Source organism: Lagenorhynchus albirostris, chromosome 13, assembly GCF_949774975.1.
Source record: "Lagenorhynchus albirostris chromosome 13, mLagAlb1.1, whole genome shotgun sequence".
NCBI lineage: Eukaryota > Metazoa > Chordata > Mammalia > Artiodactyla > Delphinidae > Lagenorhynchus > Lagenorhynchus albirostris.
The window spans coordinates 30440517-30462596 of NC_083107.1; the positions used below are offsets into that span (position 1 = coordinate 30440517).

At 40.6% G+C, this 22080-nt stretch overlaps 1 protein-coding gene across 1 annotated transcript in view; it reads left to right on the forward strand.

Moving 5' to 3' along the window:
* The window catches only part of AAK1 (AP2 associated kinase 1), a 174109-nt gene that overhangs the window by 64738 nt on the left and 87291 nt on the right, over positions 1–22080 (forward strand). The window contains exon 3 of the mRNA XM_060170090.1: positions 8524–8642. Within this exon, the coding sequence (XP_060026073.1) occupies positions 8524–8642 (119 nt within the window). The remainder of the gene's footprint in view (positions 1–8523; positions 8643–22080) is intronic.

A 22080-nucleotide genomic window follows, 5' to 3' on the forward strand; every position in this document is an offset into this window, starting at 1 on the left:
TTTAAAAAGTGGGAGATTTCTCCTAAAAATCTAGCTTCACTTGGAAATCAAAAAACTTGGCAACCCTCAGCCCACGTTCCTCCATGGCAGCAACTGGCCTTCACTGAGGAGCGGCTGCCCCGTGAGCTGGGCGTGCGCTTTCTGGTTTGCACGGTCTCACCACTCCCCGTGATCTCCCATCATTAGACTCCCTCTGTACACTTTGTTATACCTGCACTGTTTCCCTCCCTTAGATGATCTGTCTGGCCCCTGTAGGTATTTGAGTTTATGCCCTTTATCTCAAGAAGATACTCCAGATTTAGAACTTTATGGTAAGTCAGATGTCTATCACACAAATACAAAGAACTTTGGTGGGGAGGAGGTAAGGAGGGAACCTATATTCATCACATACCACCTATGTGCTCGGTGCTTTGCCTGTCGTTTAATCCTCCCCAAAGCTAAGAGGTAGCTCTCAGCTGCCCTTGACAGGTGAGAGGACAGGGCCTCAGTGAGATCATGGCTTTCCTGAGCTGGGGTTTGAACCTCATCTGTTGGACTCTAAAGGAATACTCCACGGTCTCAGTGTAAAGTGGACGTGGTGGCCCCGCCTCCCCCCGCCCCCCAGGCTGCCTGCACACATTTGTGTCTGTGGTAGGCTAGTAGGTAAGGGCCGTCTGCGTGACTTTCAGTGCTGTAGTCCTTTTTTCTTCATAAAATACTTTTACATAGGGCTACAGAACATTCTTTGGGTTTTTTTCTCTTTTAAAGCAGAGTTTCCCCCCTTTTTTCTAGCATCTTTTTCAGAATGAATAATAAGCAGATAAAAGGAAGCTGTGTGCAGAGCCCTACTCTTAAGTGGAGCCACTTTCCCTCGTGGGACCACTGCAGCACCTCCTGTAATCCTATGTCTCTGAGCAAACCGTTCATTTAAATACCACTCATTTTGCCTTAATTTCTGCAGTTGAGGAAATGGACACCAAAGAGATCCAGCAACTCGTCCAGTGTTGCCCTTTCTTTTACATCTCCCGGATACATCCCACTTTAACTGGGTTCTCTCTCTGATTCTTTAGTTAAGCTTCAGGAGGCTGTTTTATTCTAGTTTTCTCTTCCTCAAGTAATTCCAAGAGAAACTGCATTAAGTAAACAGCATTCATCAGAGGAAACCTTATTTTGAAAGAGAAATACAGAATTTGTAGGATGGAGAAGTGGAGGACACGAGCAGAGTGTGAAGTTTTCCTCACTTCGTTTTGTTTCCTCACTTTAGTTTGTCTGCTCTTATCTCACAAAGTGGAAGCTATTCCTAAAGGTGTAGATGGGGCTTATGATAGGAAATGAAGTCCCTTTTACCTGCAGGAAATAAGCAAGCAGCAGGTTTTAGTGCCCTGACTCTAGGCCCGATTTTTAAATATCCACCAAAACCTCTTTGGCAGCAAATCCAGAAACCCTGTTTCAGCACCAGGATGGGCTTTGTCTCCTGGTCTCATCATTCTCATTGTCTGCCCCCCTGTTTCCCATCTCCGTGAATGTCACTGCTCAGATCATCAGTTTGGTGTTTTCCTTCTCTTCCCTATCACCTTCCCTCCCGATCCCTCACTCGTCCTTGCTAAGTGGAGTCACTGGTGTCTTGATTCATTCAGAACAGCCCCCAAGGCCTGGTACCAGCTAGCATGATTCCATATTTGAGATTAAGCCAGGAGAGGTACTACACTTACTTCAAAAGCCCCATTGCCAGTGTTGAATATTTATGGCCAGGCTCCTTGAAGAGGTTGTGTTTAAAAGATTTCAGTCAAGATAATGATGTTGATGACCATGATCTCTTGCTGATGTCAGAGTTGAGATTTTAGAAATTATATAACACCCTCCCCCCCACCCCGTGTATTACAAATTCTTACCTGCCTTTTTCTCCTAGGATAGAACTAGGCATTTCTGTCATCTTTGCTTGAGAGGTAGAAGTCCAAGTTATCTCAGTAATTTCATTGGTGACTCCATGATCCTATGCTTACTAAAGGCTTTTATCAGTAAAGTGGAAAGCAGGTAATCCTAAGAGTTTAAACGATGAAGGATCTATTGGGAAATGCAAATTAAAACCACAATTAAAAACTACCACTGGCATTTTTCACAGACCTAGAACCAAAAATTTCACAATTTGTATGGAAACACAAAAGACCCCGAATAGCCAAAGCAATCTTGAGAATGAAAAACGGACCTGGAGGAATCAGGCTCCCTGACTTCAGACTATACTACAAAGCTACAATAATCAAGACAGTATGGTACTGGCACAAAAACAGAAAGATAGATCAATGGAACAGGATAGAAAGCCCAGAGATAAACCCACACACATATGGACACCTTATCTTTGATAAAGGAGGCAGGACTGTACAGTGAGAGAAAGGACAGCCTCTTCAATAAGTGGTGCTGGGAAAACTGGACAGGTACATGTAAAAGTATGAGATTAGAACACTCCCTAACACCATACACAAAAATAAGCTCAAAATGGATTAAAGACCTAAATGTAAGGCCAGAAACTATCAAACTCTTAGAGGAAAAACATAGGCAGAACACTCTATGACATAAATCACAGCAAGATCCTTTTTGACCCACCTCCTAGAGAAATGGAAATAAAAACAAAAATAAACAAATGGGACCGAATGAAACTTCAAAGCTTTTGCACAGCAAAGGAAACCATAAACAAGACCAAAAGACAACCCTCAGAATGGGAGAAAATATTTGCAAATGAAGCAACTGACAAAGGATTAATCTCCAAAATTTACAAGCAGCTCAATAACAAAAAAACAACCCAATCCGAAAATGGGCAGAAGACCTAAATAGACATTTCTCCAAAGGAGATATACAGTCTGACAACAAACACATGAAAGAATGCTCAACATCATTAATCATTAGAGAAATGCAAGTCAAAACTACAATGAGGGCTTCCCTGGTGGTGCAGTGGTTGAGAGTCCGCCTGCCGATGCAGGGGACATGGGTTCGTGCCCCGGTCTGGGAAGATCCCACATGCCGCAGAGTGGCTGGGCCTGTGAGCCATGGCCGCTGGGCCTGCGTGTCCAGAGCCTGTGCTCCTCAACGGGAGAGGCCACAACAGTGAGAGGCCCACGTACCGCAAAAAAAAAAAAAAAAAAAAAATACAATGAGATATCATCTCACACCAGTCAGAATGGCCATCATCAAAAAATCTATAAACAATAGATGCTGGAGAGGATGTGGAGAAAAGGGAACACTCTTGCACTGCTGGTGGGAATGTGAATTGGTACAGCCACTATGGAGAACAGTATGGAGGATCCTTAAAAAACTACAAGTAGAACTACCATATGACCCAGCAATCCCAGTACTGGGCATATACCCTGAGAAAACCATAATTCAAAAAGAGTCATGTACCAAAATGTTCACTGCAGCTCTATTTACAATAGCCAGGAGATGGAAACAACCTAAGTGTCCATCATCGGATGAACGGATAAAGAAGATGTGGCACATATATACAATGGAATATTACTCAGCCATAAAAAGAAACGAAATTGAGTTATTTGTAGTGAGGTGGATGGACCTAGAGTCTGTCATACAGAGTGAAGTAAGTCAGAAAGAGAAAGACAAATACCGTATGCTAATACATATATATGGAATCTAAGAAAAAAAATGTCATGCAGAACCCAGGGGTAAGACAGGAATAAAGACACAGACCTACTAGAGAATGGACTTGAGGATATGGGGAGGGGGAAGGGTAAGCTGTGACAAAGTGAGAGAGTGGCATGGACATATATACACTACCAAACGTAAAATAGCTAGTGGGAAGCAGCCGCATAGCAGGGGGAGATCAGCTCGGTGCTTTGTGACCACCTAGAGGGGTGAGATAGGGAGGGTGGGAGGGAGGGAGACGCGAGGGGGAAGGGATATGGGAACATGTGTGTGTGTGACTGATTCACTTTGTTATGAAGCAGAAACTAGCACACCATTGTAAAGCAATTATACTCCAATAAAGATGTAAAAAAAATAGATATGGGAACATTAAAAAAACACAATTAAATATCACTACACACTCACTAGAATGGCTAAAATAAGAAGACCAGTAATACCAAGTGTTGATGATAAAACGGGGTCTGTATCCCTATGTGGCAGTAATTACCTTGAGTTGTACGGTAGCTGTTCCTTTCCATGGGCCATGTGCTTGGGTTTGCCACTGTCTCCACCAGTCTCTGCAGCCTTTCCTGTAGTAACATTAAGAGGAGAGTTAGTTCATTTTTGAGGCCTCGTTATGTGTCAGGCACTACTCTAGGGCACGAAGATACAGAGGGGAACCAAGCAGACAAAATCTCTAAATTCACAGTGAGTGGTAAGTACCCATCCACATCATCAAAAATTAGAGGGAGAAAGTTAGACCAAGAGTGCTATGTATTTTAGGGAAAGTGGGAGAAAGCATGTTTCTTTGTGGAAGTAAAAAAATTTTTTTTTTAATTTATTTATTTTTGGCTGCGTTGGGTCTTCATTGCTGCACGTGGGCTTTCTCTAGTTGTGGCAAGCAGGGGCTACTCTTCATTGCGGTGCACGGGCTTCTCATTGCGGTGACTTCTCTTGTTGTGCAGCACGGGCTCTAGGCGTGTGGGCTTCAGTAGTTGTGGCGTGTGGGCTCTAGAGCGCAGGCTCAGTAGTTGTGGCGCATGGGCTTAGTTGCTCCGCAGCATGTGAGATCTTCCCGGAGCAGGGCTTGAACCCGTGTCCCCTGAATTGGCAGGTGGATTCTTAACCACTGCGCCACCAGGAAAGCCCAAAAAATATTTCTATATTTAAAGTTAATAGGTAAAAGTGTGTCTGTGTCAAAATTATCCTGCCTCTTTCACTTACCTCACATAATGGATCAGATCCTTTTTCCCTTTATGATTCAATAAATTCATGAATTTTCCCACAAATGGATTTCAGTGTAATCATGGAGATTATCTTAGTTTCAGACAATGCCAGTAGGCAGCGAGATTGGCACAGGCTCCCGTGGGCAGACTGGCACAGGCTCTGCTGAATGTTAGCTTTTCTTACCTCTGTCCAACCTCGCCCCAGCTCAGCTTTAGATTTTTCCATTTAATCAAGATCTAGGGATGCACCTCAACCTGAGGTAAGCACCTCGGGCTTCCCTGGTGGTGCAGTGGTTGAGAGTCCGCCTGCCGATGCAGGGGACACGGGTTCGTGACCCGGTCCGGGAAGATCCCACATGCTGCAGAGTGGCTAGGCCCATGAGCCATGGCCGCTGAGCCTGCGCGTCCGGAGCCTGTGCTCCGCAACGGGAGAGGCCAAAACAGTGAGAGGCCTGCGTACCGCAAATAAAAAGAAAAAACAAACAAAAAAGCCATTAAGGTAAGCACCTCTCTTGAAGTCTTATAGCTGCCTTCTGTAATCCCCGCACCCTCTTTAGCTGCGGCTGAGAATCTTATTACCCTGATCTGTTTGGTGGATGTGGGCCTGTGATGGAGAAGTGTCTTGAGTTGTGCTCTGTGCCCTCTACCTTAAATTTACACTCTGTTTGGTCAACTACACGGTGTAAGTGGTTAACATCTTTAAAGGGACAAATCCTTTCAGGCTTCAATTTTTGATCTCATGATCAAGAAACCCTGATTTAAATGCTTCTCACCTGCAAATAAGCCCTTTTATAGGCATAGATGCCTAAAACGTGGTTCTGTCTATGTGAAGCATAGTGGTTCATTGCGTTGCCTTTAGATCTATGTTGGTCATAGGCTTTGAGGATCTGGGCTGGCTCTCCTCAACCAGTTGTCCTTGACTGGATCATGTGGTAGGCCTCTGACCCGTTTCTTCAGTCTGGTCTGGAAAGGTCATCTTGCTACCTGGCAAAGAAAGCTGACTGCTCCCATCTGGTGGCAGTTATCTCAAGTTGCCGCATCACCAACCTGCTTCTAAAGACTTGCCTCATTCTTTAGTGGTGCCATGCATCACAGAACTGCAGGAACTAGTCATTCCCAGCTTTTGTTCTGCAGGACTGTCAGGTGTGTCCTTATTCTCTAAATGAGTATTGCATAGTTTTCACTAAGATAAGTGAAGTGGAAAGAACATTTTTTAGATAATCAGGACGGTGAAACTGGTCCAGGTTCTGCCCATAACTAGCCATGGGATCCTAAGCCTCACTTGTTTCCTCCCCCCATAAAGCAAACTGCTTGGACTAAGGCTCTCTCGAAACACTACTGGTGCAAAGTCTGTAGTTCTGTGATTTTTTTTTTAATTCAAAATATCTGTAAAATGAAAACCCTCTTGTATTATTCACAAAACAATTATGACTATACATAGAAATTTTATAATTTATACTATCATTTTCCCCAATTTTATTTTATTTTTTTTCATTTTCCCCAATTTTAATTGCTAAGACACATCATGAATTTAATGGCTTTTGGCAGGGGGGAAAGGAAGACAAATACTACTGCATTAAATGTACATATTTATTACAAGAAAATTCTGATATCCTAAAAATTAAAATGTAAAAAATATGCATCTTAGAATTGAGGAGGTTTTTTTTGCATGTGTAATTAGACCTCTACTTGTCAATGCACGCTAGAATTTTTAAAATCTTCTATAGTAAATACTCAAAATTGTAGAGTTAAATTGACAGCTGAGCAGTATGAGTGGACTTTAAAGTATTACAAGAAAATGTTATTGAGGTACAAAACTTAGAGACATGACAGCTGAAATGAAAGATTGTATGGTGAACTTTACTGTTTATCTGAGTACTGAAGAGCACAAGGACAGGAAATACACAAGCATGCAGTCTTTGATAAATCATTATCAAAATGCACTTTTGGAACATTTGAGCCCATTAAACAATTTTTTTAACACAGAATTATGTGTGTATTTTATGAAAACGTGCAACAGTGCTTTATGATTAAAGCTCTCTTTGGTTGCATGGTACAGAATCTGACTCAAGTTAATTTGAAAAAGAACAGTTATTTTAAAGATACAACAGGAAATATCTTGAACATCAACAGACAGGTACTGGAGGGCTGCTGGGTCTCAGAGGATTTAGAGTGGAATGATTGGGACCCAAGTCTTATATCTCAGGTCTGAGGTCTCTATAATCACTGCTAATTACCTTGTATCAATTTTGCACGTGGCTGCTTGCCCCAGTACTATGCCATGACCTCAGCTCAACTTCCTGTACTGCTGACTTGTCTCTGTGTTCGGCTCCATCCAATTAGACATCACCTCCGTGCAAAGAATAGCCTAGCAATTTTTTTCACTACCCAGGGTCAGTGTGCAGGATAGTTCAAGCTAAATTATGCAGGTGTGTGAGCAGGCAGATGGACTAAGTGTCTGATATAACTGCTGCTTATCCCAAAGCCTTCAACTTTGATAGCTTTGCTGCACATTATCTACCCAAACCCCTCTTAACAGTGGCACTGAATGCCTCATACAGTGTTTGGGGAGTGAGGTCAAGGTTAGGAGCTCTAAGAATTTGTGGGACGCTAAGGCATAACCAATTCAGAGCACTGAAGAATTTCTTTTGGAGTTATAGTAACTTCTTTTAATGAATTATGCACTGTCTTTTAGAGAAGGGTTACTGCAGACATTAAAAACTCTGCCCAGTAATCGTCATACTTGCCTGGTGTCTGCTGTGTAGAATAGTACTTTCCTAACCATGTCTGTGTCTTCTCAACAGCCCATGAGGTAGGGAGGGCAGGAGGAATCCTCAGAGTGTATTGTTGATTTGAGTTGGGGGGTGGGGTGAGGAAGGATGAGAAAAAAGGAAGAGAAGGAGATTCTTGAAATTAATTGCCAACTATTCATAGAGCAATTATTGAAATAATTTCCGAGCCTCTCTTTAAGTGTTGGACTTACGTTTTTTTAAAGAAGTCCTTGGTTGAATCTAATCTCTTTGAGCCTCTGTTTTCTTCAGCTAGTAATTGTTGTCTTAAGGGAAAAAATATCACCCAGCCTCACAGGATTGTGGTATGAATTAAACAAGAGCTCAAAGTGCCTAGGATAGCAGTTGGAATGTAGTTGGTTCTTTTTTTCATCCGTTCATTCATCTGTTTATCTGTAGTTTCTTTGGAAGATAATTACTGTTCTTCCTGGTTTTTTTTAGATAGACGTTTAGGAACAATTTTTCTTTCTTTACTTAAATGACCTCATATCCTTTTTTTTTGAATTTTATTTATTTATTTTTTATACAGCAGGTTCTTATTAGTTATCTACTTTATACATATTAGTGTATATATGTCAATCCCAATCTCCCAATTCATCCCACCACCACCTCCCTCGCCCATTTCCCCGCTGGTGTCCATACATTTGTTCTCTACATGTGCCTCGATTTCTGCCTTGCAAGCTGGAGGAACAATTTTTCTGACTTGCTACCCAATCCCACATGTGATACCTTTGAGTCCCCAGAATCTTAAGAATGCTTTCTATGCCAGGCCAGCCCTAGGCCTAGCTGATGATGACATCAGTACCATTAACAGTGACATCAGCAAACTACAGCCACCATGGTCATTTGATTGACTTTTTAAACATGACTCAAAAGAGCTTGTATGTGTGTTTCTCTCACAGGTGGATTTGCTATCGTGTTTCTGGTGAGGACAAGCAATGGGATGAAATGTGCCTTGAAACGCATGTTTGTCAACAATGAGCATGATCTCCAGGTGTGCAAGAGAGAAATACAGATAATGGTAAGGCTGCCCCTCAGACTTGGGACTGCTTGTTTAAAATGGGGAGAGGGACTGTGGCCTCTCATGAGAAAGCCAGTGGGGGGCTTCTTCCCTTCCCTGAGATGGCAGAGAGGCCTTGCACAAAATGGGAGGGAACAGCCATGGGGTGTAGGGCTCTGCTCCTGCCTTGGTCACTCTTAGCTAGAGAGTTGAGGAGAAAGGAGCATAGTGAGAGAACCGACCAATTTTCAGGTCAGAGAAATAGTTTGAGGCATTGGGAAAAATTTACTTAACAACTTCGTTCCCAGAATTAACTATGGAGATCCTAGCTTCCCAACAAACCTCCTCTTTCCATCGTATCATCTATCAGCTACCAGTCCTAGTTTTCAACCCTCTCAAGCCCTTCAGCATTCCGTGAACATATCCTTCCATACCTTTATATTACGTAAACGTAGTTCTTTCCCCCGGAATGCTTTTCCCTTTTTTTTTTTTTTTTTTTTTTTTTTGCCTAGAAACTGCTTACTCACACAATACTCTGTGATCCCATTTATAAAAGTCTAAGAACAAGCAAAAGTGATCTGTGGTAATAGAGATCAGAAAGTGGTCATCTGGGTGTGGAAAATTCACTAGAAAGGGGTATGTGGGAACTTCCTAGGCCATGGAAATTGTTCTGTATCTTGTTTTAGGTAGTGATTATGGCTACACCATTGTCTGAACTCAGTTGGACACCTTAAGATCTGTGCATTTTATTATATATTAATTATATCTCACATCTTAAAAACTTAATAAGTTTTCAAGATTTAGGTTCATATTGTGTTTAAAGAAAGAGACCCTATCTGTTAGATATATGATGAAATATTTGTGGATGAAATAATATGATTTCTTGAAATTAAACGAGTGGATTTAGAAGAGAAACAAGATTGGCGATGAGTTGATTACTGTATAAGCAGGGTGATGGGTATATGGGAATTTGTTGGAGTTGTCTCTTTCTTTCACTTCTGTTTGACATTATACATTTAAGAAATTTGGATAGTCTTTGTGTTTCCACAGTACTTTTCTTTATGCCAATTATATTGCTTACCTTGTTACTTTATAAGTGATGCTGCCTTTAGAAAGTAAGTTATTTAAAATCAGAAACTTTGTATTCCAGTACACTACCTGACATAAAGTAAATACTTAAACTTTGGATGAAATGAATGTGTGAATAATGGTCATAGCAGATGCAGATGTTCACCTAGAGGTTCACCTTTGTGCCCTACATTTTAATACTCTTGGGTTTTTTTTAATTTAATTTTATTTATTTATACAGTAGGTTCTTATGAGTTATCTATTTTATACATATTAGCATATATATATGTCAATCCCAATCTCCCAATTCATCCCCCTCCCCGCCCCCTCTTTCCCAGTGCTCCTGCTAAGAGTAGAGAGAGGCCCAAAAAATGGTGAGGGTGGCATTGTAGGGATTCCACCAGGCTTTGCTTGCCCTGGTGGGGTTGCCCTTTCAGTGGCTACTTAGAGTAACAAGTTGTACAACTTAGGATTTTAGAGAGCCTGGTACTATGTAGATTCCAGAAGGCTGCAACTATTTGGGAAGGAACTGTTGGTAGAAATAAGTGTTGCTGTCATCATTGCAAAACAGACAAAAAACCCCCAAGGCTTATATACATACAGCCAGGGCCACGTGGAACTGTCTGCAAGGCACCAACGTCCTCCCTCTCCCCTGCCACTCAGCTGCAAACAGCTGTGCTCACTGTATTTCCCTTCCTCCACCCAGTGTTTTCGGGATGCTATTCCTCCTTCTCCTCCCACCTTGCCTCTTCCTTGCTCAGCTCTCGCACTCCATTTGCTCTCTTTGCTTCTGCTCTTTCCTCTGCCTGGAATGCGTTTCTCATTCATTTTCTGGTGTTAGAAGAGTAATCCCACTCTTTAACTTTCTCCCACTCATTCAGAAACATTTTTGGAGGGCTTTCTTTGTGCTGGGCAGGTGCTGGAGTAAAGGAGCTAAGAGGATGCGGGCCCCTTTGGAGCTCACAAATTAATGGACCTGATTAGGAATTAAATTACATGATTCAGGTTCTGGCCCAGCCATGTATTAGCTGCGAGAGTTTTGTTTTTTAAGTTGTTTTTTCAAAACTTAAATACCCAAATAGTTGAACTAAGCTTATTACAAAAAAAACATCAAGCAATTCCCTGAGGGGGGCTCCTATGCCACTGCAAGGTCCCAGAGGCCACCACTTTTAGTGGATTCATTTGATATATTTCTAAATAGCAGGCTGATATTGCTAATTCTTTTTTCCCCCCTCCATTTTAGGTGTTACATACTATGGAAGGTAAAAAGTTAACTCTCTTTCATCGCCTGCATGCCCTTCACTCTAAATACTTGCATTATTCTCATCTCTCATTCTGCCACAATAGCAGTATGTTTGGCAGTATGTTAGTTATATTAGTATTAGTTTTTACATTATTATGTAAGAAAACGTTATTTTTGCTAAATCTTCTAAGTGGACTCTGATTACTATTCCTTTCTTACATAATTCTCTTTTCACTGGAATTAATAATCATCTTGTCTTTTAGGTTTTTTAAATCTTAGTTTTCTGTGTACTTTTGTGCAACTTAATTTCAAACTCTCCCCAAGTTGTTTAAATCATTTTAAAAATACTTTTGAACACAGTTAGTGTTCTGTCTGTTTTATCTTCTTGAAGAAATCTCTCTCAGTCTTTGGACTTGAGGGAATATAGGTTGGTTGCTCTCTAGGCCTTATTTACTTCTTATCGTGGAATTTTCTAGCTATTCATGTTGCTTCTCTTTCTCGTTAGATTTGTTGACTCCTCTTTTTGCTCTGCTTTCTCCTTTTGGTGGAACTTGTCCTCCAGGAGCTTCCTGATGTGCGGTAGGTAAATTTTGGAGAACTTGCAGGTCTGGAAATGTCTTCGTTTTGCATTCACACATGTGATAGTTTGCATATAAAATTCTGGATTGGAAATCAGTTCATTAGATACATGAAAGCATTGCTGTACTGTATTTTAGCTTTCATTGTTGAGCTTTGGGAAGTCCGAAGTCATTCTAATACCTGGTCCTTTGGCTGCGACCCATTTTTTCTCCCCAGAAGTTTATAAATTCTTCTTTGTTTACAGTGTTATGAAATTTGTTGATGATATATACCTTGGTGTGTGCATTTCTTATTTATTTTAGTTGTTTGGTGGTCTCATTTAATCTAGAAACTCGTATCCTTATGTGGGGGGAATTTTAGTTTGTCTCATTTGATGATTTCCTTTTCTGTCTTCCTTCATTATCAGTATTTGGATGTTAGTTATCCTGAACTGATTTTCTAATTTTTTGTTTTCTTCCATTTTTTTTTCATGTCTTTGTCTTTTCCCTCTACATTCCAGCAGATTTTCTCAGCTTTATATTCAACCATCCTGTTGAATTTTTTATATATCAGGTTAATTTCTAAGACCTTCTTGTTGGTTTTGTTTTGTTTTGTTTTGTTTTGGGTTTTGATGATATCCAGTTTATTAGTTTTTCCTTTTGTCAGTTGTGTTTTTGGTGTCATTTCTAAAAACTCTTTGCCTAGCTCTCCATTCCAAAGATTTTCTCTTATTTTTTTTTCTATAAGTTTTACATTTTGCATTTAAGTCTGTGACCCATTTTGAGTTAACTTTATATAAGACATGAGACTTCGGTTGAAGAACATTTTGTTTCTTGTGGGTGTCCATTTGTTGAAAAGGCTATCTTTCCTCCGTTGAATATTTCTGTCAAAAATCAGTTGGGCCTATTTGTGACGGTTGATCTCCAGACCTTTCTCTATTCTCTGTTCTGTCCCATTAATCTATGTGTCTATCCCTCTGCCAACACCACACAGCCTTGATTACTGTAGCTTTATAATGTCTTGAAATCAGGCTGATTCCTCCTACTTCTTTTTCTCCCAAAATTGTTTTTTTAACTATTCTAGTTCTTTTGTCTTTTCATATAAATTTTAGAATAAACTTATCTATATCTACAGAATGTCTTGCTATAATTTTGGTAGGAATTTCATTGAACTGTTATATCAGTTTGGGGAGAAATGGCCTCTTTTCTCTGTTTAGTCTTCCAATAAATGAACATGGCACCTCTCTGCATTTATTTACATCTTTGATTTCTTTCATCAGCATTGTGTAGTTTTCAGCATAATGGCCTTGTACATGTTCTTAGATTTATATCTAGGTTTTTGTTTTTGTTTTGAGTGATTATAAATGGTATTGGGTAATTAATTTTGGTGCCCATACTTTTATTGCTGGGATGTAGAAAATCATGTGATTTTTCTGTGTTTATTTTGTATCTTATAACCTTGCTGACCTTGTTTACTAGTTCTGGGAATTTTTTTCTCAATTCTTTAGGATGTTCTATATAAACCACCATGTCATCTGCAAATAGAGGCAGTTTTATTTTTTCCTTTCTGATCTGTTTGCCTTTAACTTCCTTCTCTAACGTGATTGCACTTCTCCCTCACTTATTTATTTATTCAATCATTTATTTATATCAGTATGGACTTATGCATATTAATTTTGTCCTTTTTTTTTCCCTTTAACCTGTTTGCTGTCTTTGGTTCATACTGGGTAATTCCTATTGTTTTGTCTTTCAGTTCACTGGTTCTTTCCTTTGTCCCTTCCATTCTGCTGATGAGCCCATCCATTGTACTTTTTACTTCCGTTATTGTATTTTCAGTTCAAAAATTTCCATTTGGTTCTTCTTTAGGTTTTCTGGGTTTTTGATGACACTTCCTGTTTCTTTGCTGAGGCTTTCTATTTGTTCATTTATTTCAAGCATCACTGTAATTGCTGGTTTAAGCATTTTTTGTCACGACTGCTTTAAAATCATAGCTGGATGATTCTGTCTTTCTCGTCATCTTCATTTTGGCATCTATCGATTGCTGGGGTTTTTTCCATGTAGTTTGAGTTCTTCCTAGTTCTTGGTCTGATGAACTACATCAACACTTTCATATTGTGTTATAGATTCTGGATCTTATGTAAACCTTCTGTTTTAACTGTTTTCTGCTCTGGCAGGGGATTGATGGGTTTGGGGAATGCCCTCTTGTTACTACTAGGTGGGGATAGAAGTTCAGGTTTCCATAGGGCCTCTGTTTTTACCCCAGAAGGTGAAAGTTCACCTTCTCATTATTACTGGATTGGGGTGAAAATTCCAGTTTCCCGTTAGGCTTCCACTGATCCTTCCCTGGCTGGGAAGTAGGAGTGCCTTGCTACTGCTCCCCACGTGGCTTCAGTTGACACCATGGTGGTGGGAGTTGGCCTTGTTACCACTTGGTGGTTGTGGAAGTCTTGACTCTCCACTTGACCTCCTCTCACGGCACCTCAGAGATGAAGGTCTTGACTCCCTACTCAGCCGTCTCTGACGTTCCCCACCCTGAAGTGTAGGTTGGAGTGATTTGTTGCAGACTCATGAGAATGGAAGTCTAGGCTCTCCACTTGGCCTTTGCTGCCGTGACTGGGGTGGAGCTGCAGGTTTTTTCTGTGGTTTTTGGCTGGAATAGAGCAGTTATTTTCTATGGGTTCTGTCTTACTGGGTTGCCCCTTTTCTGGGTCTGACTGGAGAGAGCAGGCTTTCGTTGGGCTTTTTTGTGTTTTTGTCTGCACCCATTGGTGTTTTCAGTTTGCTGGCTTCTTCAGTTTTTGGTCTGGGAAACATGAGGCAAAAAGAAAACCCAGACAGCTCACCACCATGTTGTTCCTTGGGTCCCAAAGTTCCTAGCCAGTCTGCCTTCTTCTACTCACATTTCAGATACTCATTATTATGTCTCTTTTATGTATAATGTACAAAGTATTCAGGTGTACTTAGCAGGAGGAATAGGGAAAAGTACATCTATTTCATCTTCCCGGAAGCAGAAGTTTTCTGTTTATGCCTTTTAAAAAATAAACACTTTACATCATTTAGTAAGGCTTTTGAAGGAAGCAGAGATAAATGCATGTATTCAACTTACTTTTTTTTTTTTTTTTTTTTTTTGCGGTACGCGGGCCTCTCACTGTTGTGGCCTCTCCCGTTGCGGAGCACAGGCTCCGGACGCGCAGGCTCAGCGGCCATGGCTCACGGGCCCAGCCGCTCCGCAGCATGTGGGATCTTCCCGGACCGGGGCACGAACCCGTGTCCCCTGCATCGGCAGGCGGACTCTGAACCACTGCGCCACCAGGGAAGCCCTAGACTTACTTTTTAAAAACAATTTGCTACTATTTTTAATCAGAAGTCCCTGTGCAATGTTTGTACCCCATGCTAGGCTCAGACTTCTGTCAAATAGAGGCCATAACCCCAGCCCTACCTCTCAGAGATTGTAAGAGTTATGTGTATATATAATACATATTATTTGAATTTGCTTGAAAAAGCATTGGCAGGATGAGAGAGAGAAAGAGGAAAGGCAGAAGGGGAAGAAAGAGGGAGGGTTCCCTATAGGGGATGAGGACTGGAGTTGGAAATACTTGTCTACTATGTTTTGCTTTTCGAATGTTAATATGTTACTTATTTTTTTAATTAAATTTTAAGCTGTTTTATAGTCACTTAGATGAGTGAGCAGGGATCCAAAGAGACTTCAGGTTGAGTAGGAACAAGCCATGTTCTATCAACATCATGTCCTCTCTTGGGCAGTTTTGTGGATAGGGAGCTCAGGGGAGCGCCATAGATCCAGTGACTGTGGACTGTAGATCCAGTGACTATGGACTGTATCATTTGGGTAAGGGTACTCACCAGAGATCTGTGAGCAAGATGGAGAGTCTAGGCTGGATGCTAGGTGTAATTGCTACTGTTTATAATGGTTTCTGATCAATGATTTGCTATTAATTTGGAGGGAACTTTCTAAGAAAAAAGCACTGCCGCTTACTGTTAACTTTATGTTATTTTACATTTAATAAGCAACTTGGTTAAAGAAATAGAAGACACATTTATCTCTTATGTGCCTAATATAAAGTTGGAAGATATAACAACTGCATTGGATGATAGAATCAGGATCCAAAATGATCCTTAAAATTAGAGCAATGGACTGATTCTAATGAGATGAAATAGCAAGGTAAGGTCACATGCGTGGATTTTTATTTTCTTCTAATCAACTTTACAAGCACAGTTCTGGGAAGGTAGAGATTAAAAGCAGCACAAGTAGAAAAAGACTTAAGCATTTTAGTGGTCAGTTAACTTGATATGAGTGTGTAGTATGATGTGGCTGCCAAAAGAAAAAAGAATGTAATTTTTAGCTGAATTAATAGAAGGTGATAGTGCTGATCTACTTTGCAGGAGTCAGACCAGGCCTAGAGTATTTCATTCATTTTCTGGGGCCATTCTTACAAAAAGGACATCGACAAAGCAAAGCGTTTAAACGTGGGAGCAACCAAAATGGTGGTGTGACTAAAAACCATGTCAAAGAAAGTGGGTATGTTTAACCCAGAGAAGAAAGAACTTAGAGTCTAAATAATAGTATTTCAGTTGTTTGGAAAGTGAAAAAATAGACTAGGCTTATTTTTTTCTGAAGAGGGCAGTCTAGAATCAGGAGGTGGAAGTTTTTAGCTGGATGTAAAGGAGATCAACAGAAAGCGCTGCCTGCAGATGGGCTGAGGGCCCAAGGAAATGACATTAATCTAAGCAAACTTCTTGTCAAAAGGCTATAGCAGGGACTCACACATGGGCTCCCTGGCTGCTCTAGATCAATGCTACTCAAAGGATCTTGTTTTCTTTTTCTTTTTCCCCCTTGTGTGTTTGTTTATGTTATTTTCCCCCCAGCTTGTCATACTACTTTTCTTCATAAATTGAGATAAGATTCATCCTTTTAAATGTAAATATAATTTAAACATAATTCAGTGATTTTTTTATTCACAAGGTCATCCACCCATCATCATTTATCAAATTCCAGAATATTTCTTTCATCACCCCAAAATGAAACCTCACACCCATTAGCAGTCACTCCCCCTTCTCCCTTGCCCCAGTCCCTGGCAACCATTAATCTGCTTTCTGTTGCCTATTCTGGACATTTCTTATAAATGGGCTCATACAGTAAGCTCTTGTGTCTGACATCTTTCACTTAGCATAATATTTTCGAGGTTTATCCATGTTGTAGCATGTATGAGTACTTACTCCTTTTCATGGCTGCATAATGTTCCATTGTCTGGATATACCGCATTTTGTTTATCCTCATGGACATTTGGGGTTTTTTTTTCACTCTTTGGCTATTATGAATAATGCTGTTATAGACATCTGTGTACAAACTTTTGTGAACATAATGTTTCATTTCTCTTGGGTATATATTTAGGGGTGAAATTGCAAGGTAAGATGGTAACTACTTTTTGAGAAAATGCCGAACTATTTTCTATAGAAGCTGCACTATTTACATTCCTACCAGCTGTGTATGAAGATTCCAATCTCTGTATACTTGCTGACGTTTTTTATTGTTTCTTTTTTTGATTATAGCCATTCCAGTGGTTATGAAGTGATAATCTCATTATGGTTTTGATTTGCATTTTCCTGGTGATTAATGGTGTTGAGCATCTTTCCATGTGTTTATCATATGCTCTTTGGAAAAATGTCTGTTCTGATCCTTTACCAATTTTTACATTGGGTTGTCTTTTTATTGTTGAGTTTTAAGAGTTCTTTATAACTGGACATTGGATTCTTTTTTTTGGCCGTGCCACGTGGCTTGTGGGATTTTGGTTCCCTGACCAGGGATCGAACCCATGCCCCCTGCAGTGGAAGCACGGAATCCTAACCACTGGACCTCCAGGGAATTCCCATGGATACTGGATTCTTATCAGATGTATGATTTGTAGATCATTCTTTGCAGTTTCTTTTCACTTTCTTGATAGTGTCCTTTGAAGCACAGAAGTTTTTAATTTTGATGAAGTGAAGTTTATTTTTTCTTTGACTGCTTGTGCTTTAGGTGTCATATCTAAGAACCATTGCCTAATCCAACATCATGAAGATTTGCATATGTATTTTCTTTGACGAGTTTTTAGATTTGTGGTCCATTTTTGTTACTGAACTCAAGTTCAGCTGCTCACTGCTCAAAAGCCAATAATCAAGAGGCAAGTGTCAATAGAAAGGGAAGGTGCTTTAATCAGAAAAAGCCAGCAATCTGGGGGGAAGGTGGACTCATGTCCCGAGGGCAACTCCGAAGATTCTGCTCAGTCATGGCAGTTTTTTTTTTTTTTTTGGCTGCGTTGGGTCTTTGTCGCTGAGCGCGGGCTTTCTCTTGTTGCAGTGAGCGGGGGCTACTCTTCATTGCGGTGCATGGGCTTCTCATTGCGGTGGCTTCTTTTGTTGCGGAGCATGGGCTCTAGGCACATGGGCTTCAGTAGTTGCAGCACGCAGGCTCAGTAGTTGTGGCTCGCGGACTCTAGAGCACAGGCTCAGAAGTTGTGGCACGTGGGCTTAGTTGCTCCGCAGCATGTGGGATCTTCCCGGTCCAGGGCTCGAACCCGTGTCCCCTGCACTGGCAGGTGGATTCTTAACCACTGCGCCACCAGGGAAGTCCCCATGAGGGTTTTTAAAGAGAAAATGGTGAGGGGAAGAATCTCAGTGAATCATCGAGGCAGGAGGTTGGGTTCTGCATCATTCTCCATTGCATGTAGGCTGGCTGACTCTCTCTTCAGATGTTATCTTGCCCGTCTGCCTGCAGGATTGCTAAGGGGACTGTTGGGGGTAAAGAGCTGGTCATTCTTAATTCTTCATTCTTACTTCTTTTTATCTAGGAAAAGAATCAACAGGTTAATTAGGTTCTTTCAAGGTTGGAGGGGAACAGAAATGGACAAACAGGAAAGGGGCAAAAGAGCTGCTTTCAAATCCCCACTGTCTAACATCATTCCATTTCTGTGGGATTAGGGGTGAAGGTCTATCTTCTGTAACTTCTTCATGCTGACATAGGGTGCCGTATTCTCAGAGTGGAAGATGTCAACATGGGTCTGTAGCATCTCTTTGCTGACAATTTTAGTTGGCCACTTACATATTACAGGCAGAACAAACTACAATTATTTTGATGCCCACAGAGATATAGATTATTATGAGCAGTAATGTTAATCCCATTCTCTTTGAGGCCAGTTCTCGGAAGTGTGCTAGCCACAGATTCAGTACTGCTCAAGGTGGTACAGCTTGTGTCATGGCTACAGCCTGGTTATCATGCAGTTAGCTTTGTTCCTCTGGTGGCAGTTGTAGTATCTGTAAACAACTCAGGAATGTGCATCAGACACTGACTCTATGACTCTGTTGTCCTACTCATTAACTGCTCAATTTTGTAGTTGGTGGGGCCTACAGGGTTCTGCTCGGTTCCATTTTGAGTTAATTTCAGTTTGTGATGTGAAGTAGGAATCCAACTTCATTCTTTTGCATATAGATATCCAGTTGTCCCAGCACCATTTTTTGAGAAGACTCTTCTCTTCCTCATTGAATTGTCTTGGCACCCTTGTCAAAAATCAATTGGCCATAAATGTACAGGTGCTACACTAAAGATCTTGTGCCAGAATGTAAGTCAATGAACTACTTCCCTCATAGGTAAAGTCTCACTAGGAAAAGGAAAAAGTCATCTTAGTGACCTGATTGATTTACATCCCGGAGTAAGCTCCTTATTTCCTTGTGGACTGGCTTCTACCTAGAAAATGTTTGTGGAACACATTTTGAGTAGCACTCCTCTAAATCTTTGGTACGTTAACTGCCACTGCCCAGGAGTACCCCAGGCTCTATCCCAGAGCTACTAGATTAGAATCTGTTTTTAAACAGAATCCCTAGGTGATTCAATGCTTATTAAAGTTTGAGCAACATGCCTCTAGAATCAGACTCTAAATGACTTTAAAGATCTATTCAGTAAGTAGAGGATTAATTAATGAGTAAGACTTGGAAAAGGGAGAATAAATGTGATTGTAGGCAGGATTATATCTGGGACTTATGTAACAGAAACCCATAAGGGCCCCAGATATGTTGCCTTCGGTAGAACTCCAGGGCCAGTCTAGATCTCAAAGCGTTTCTCTTCACTACTGCACTGGACTTGATATCGTTTTTGTTTGTTTGTGAATTATAAAGAGTTACAAAGGAAATGTAGACTTATAAAGGAGAGTTACAAAGGAAATTTAGAGTTACAAAGGAAATTTTCCTAAAATTTAGGCAATTTTAGAGAAGGCAGGTGGGGAATAGTAAGGCCAAAGACTTTTACAAAGCAACTTTGGGTGAGAGAAACTAATTCCAGGCCTTAGAACTGCTTTCCTTCATCCTTAAGTTAATAAGAAGCTGCACTTCGGATAAAAGTGTCTGTGGAATCATAGTGTGATTCTAGAAGTTGGCAACAATAGTGCCGAGTCATAAACTCAGAAACCATCGACTATTCGGAGGGTCAAAACAGGTAAATATACCTCTTTGGAAGCTTACTGTATGCAAATGCAGACACTGTCAGCATCAGGAATTTGCAGGAATTTGTCATGCTGACATTCCAAGGAAGGGTGACCTGAGCAAAAGATATATAAGAAAATTAGTTACATACTATAACTCATTTTACTATTTTAAGGTGAGTGACATTATTGATGTGCTACTTAGAACGCTATCTTCTTTGTTTTCTTGAACATAACTATAAAGGCTTTTATAGATGTACTTAGGAATTGAGTCCTCTGCTTTCTTATAAGGCTTTAAGATTCTTAGGTAGGAATTTCCTGCTGCAGGAATTTTGAAGCTCGGGATAGAATACTGTTCTGTGCTACAAGCACCATGAATTAGGACCACAGATGAACTTGAAATGTGTGGTCATCTGTGGGATCTGGGTAGAAGGCCTCATTTTCAAATGGTACTTTTTGTATGTGTTTGTGAAAAAAGTTTTTCATCACTTCAAGCATTTGACTATGAAAGTTAATAAGCTAACTACAAACACTTTAAATATCTATTCAGTAAAGCAGGTCTTCTAATAACATGTTTATCCATGTGGTTTAATGTTAATTTTAAAATAAAGTTTAAAATGACAATACAAGTCTTTAGACTTATCACTGCTTCCATGATTTAATGTAATATAAACTGATCTAATCCATAGTTTAACTGAACATTCCCCACGCCCCTGAAAATCAGAGTTTGACTTATACTCATCATGTAGACTTTTATCTCAATCTCCAAATAATACTTGTAGCCAAGGGCATCAGAGCATCTTCCTTATATCCTGCCTTTTCCTGAGTAAACCGGTAGTAACTGAGGTGCCTCTATGCGGGTTCCATCCCAGACCTCTACGTCCATTCATTCTGTTCTGTAAGCCTGGGGCTGGTCTTTTAACTAAAGCCAGGGAAAGCTTGGACATCCTTTGGTATGTTGCTGCTGAGAAGTGCTGTCACACTGCCCATGAATGTGAGTCTGTCTCAGCTTGTAGTAAGATTTTCTCTTGACCTTTTCTACATTTCACAGCCATTCAAACAGATCTTCTCTATCAGTTCTAAACCAGTGGCATCCTAAAATCAGAGACGTCGCTGTGTCATCAAGTTGTTAAAAGTAAAATGCCATCGTCTCCCTCCAAAGAGGCGGTCTTTTCTGCTTGGACATATCTCAGGATCTCTGCGGAAGACACAATGAACAGGAATTTGGGCGTGGACTGATCAGCCAGCATCTTGGCAGAGTGTTCTAGGATGCCATCTGCAGATGTTAATTATCCAGTTTGGGTCCTCTAATAGCTCTTGACCTCCTCTTGGCTCTATCAGTTGCTTCTTATTTTCCTTCCAGATTCTTATTTATTCCTCTTGGGATGAGACAAACTCAGAGGCAACATTGCTGATTCTTTTTCAAACAGCTAAATGTAGAAACATTAGTCTTTCATTCCTTCTTGTGGACATTTGGAGGACATGGTCTGCTGCTGCATTTTGGTTTCAAAGAAATTCTCTCCACTTCTTCCTACTTCTAGGACTGTGTAAATGGAAACAAATTCTAGAAGAGCTGATGAGACTGAAAAGCAGAAGGATAGTCCTCTAAAACATGAGCCCTGAAATCACTTTCTGTTTAGAGAAACTTGAATTCTAGAGGCTGCTTTTCTGCCTCATCATCTCCCTTGTCTGTTATCCAAAACAGTTGCTCTAAGCCTTTTATTTCTCTCATCAAGCTTCTTTCTCATTCCCTAACACTTTGAAGATGATCTTGTACTCTACCAAAAACAGAACAATAGATCTGAACTTCCTCAAATTCCCTTTTTTTCCCCCCAGCCTTAAACCAATATGCATGACCATCCTTATTTCCTTCCTGCTTGCCAGGAAAGAAATGTCTTTGAAAGATCAGTCCCTTTAACAGTGCTCCTAATTCCTTCCCTTTTCTACCTGCAGGACTTTGTTCGCTCAGTTATCCTCATCCTCTCCTGTATCTTAAAGCACCTTTTTGCCCTGGCTCCTTTCACTCTCCAGTGCTCAATCCTCTCCCATCCTAAAACTTCTTTCCCTCAGTGCTTCTCCTCTTTTAAGCTCAAAATGTCCTGAAAGAATCTCCCGTAGCCACT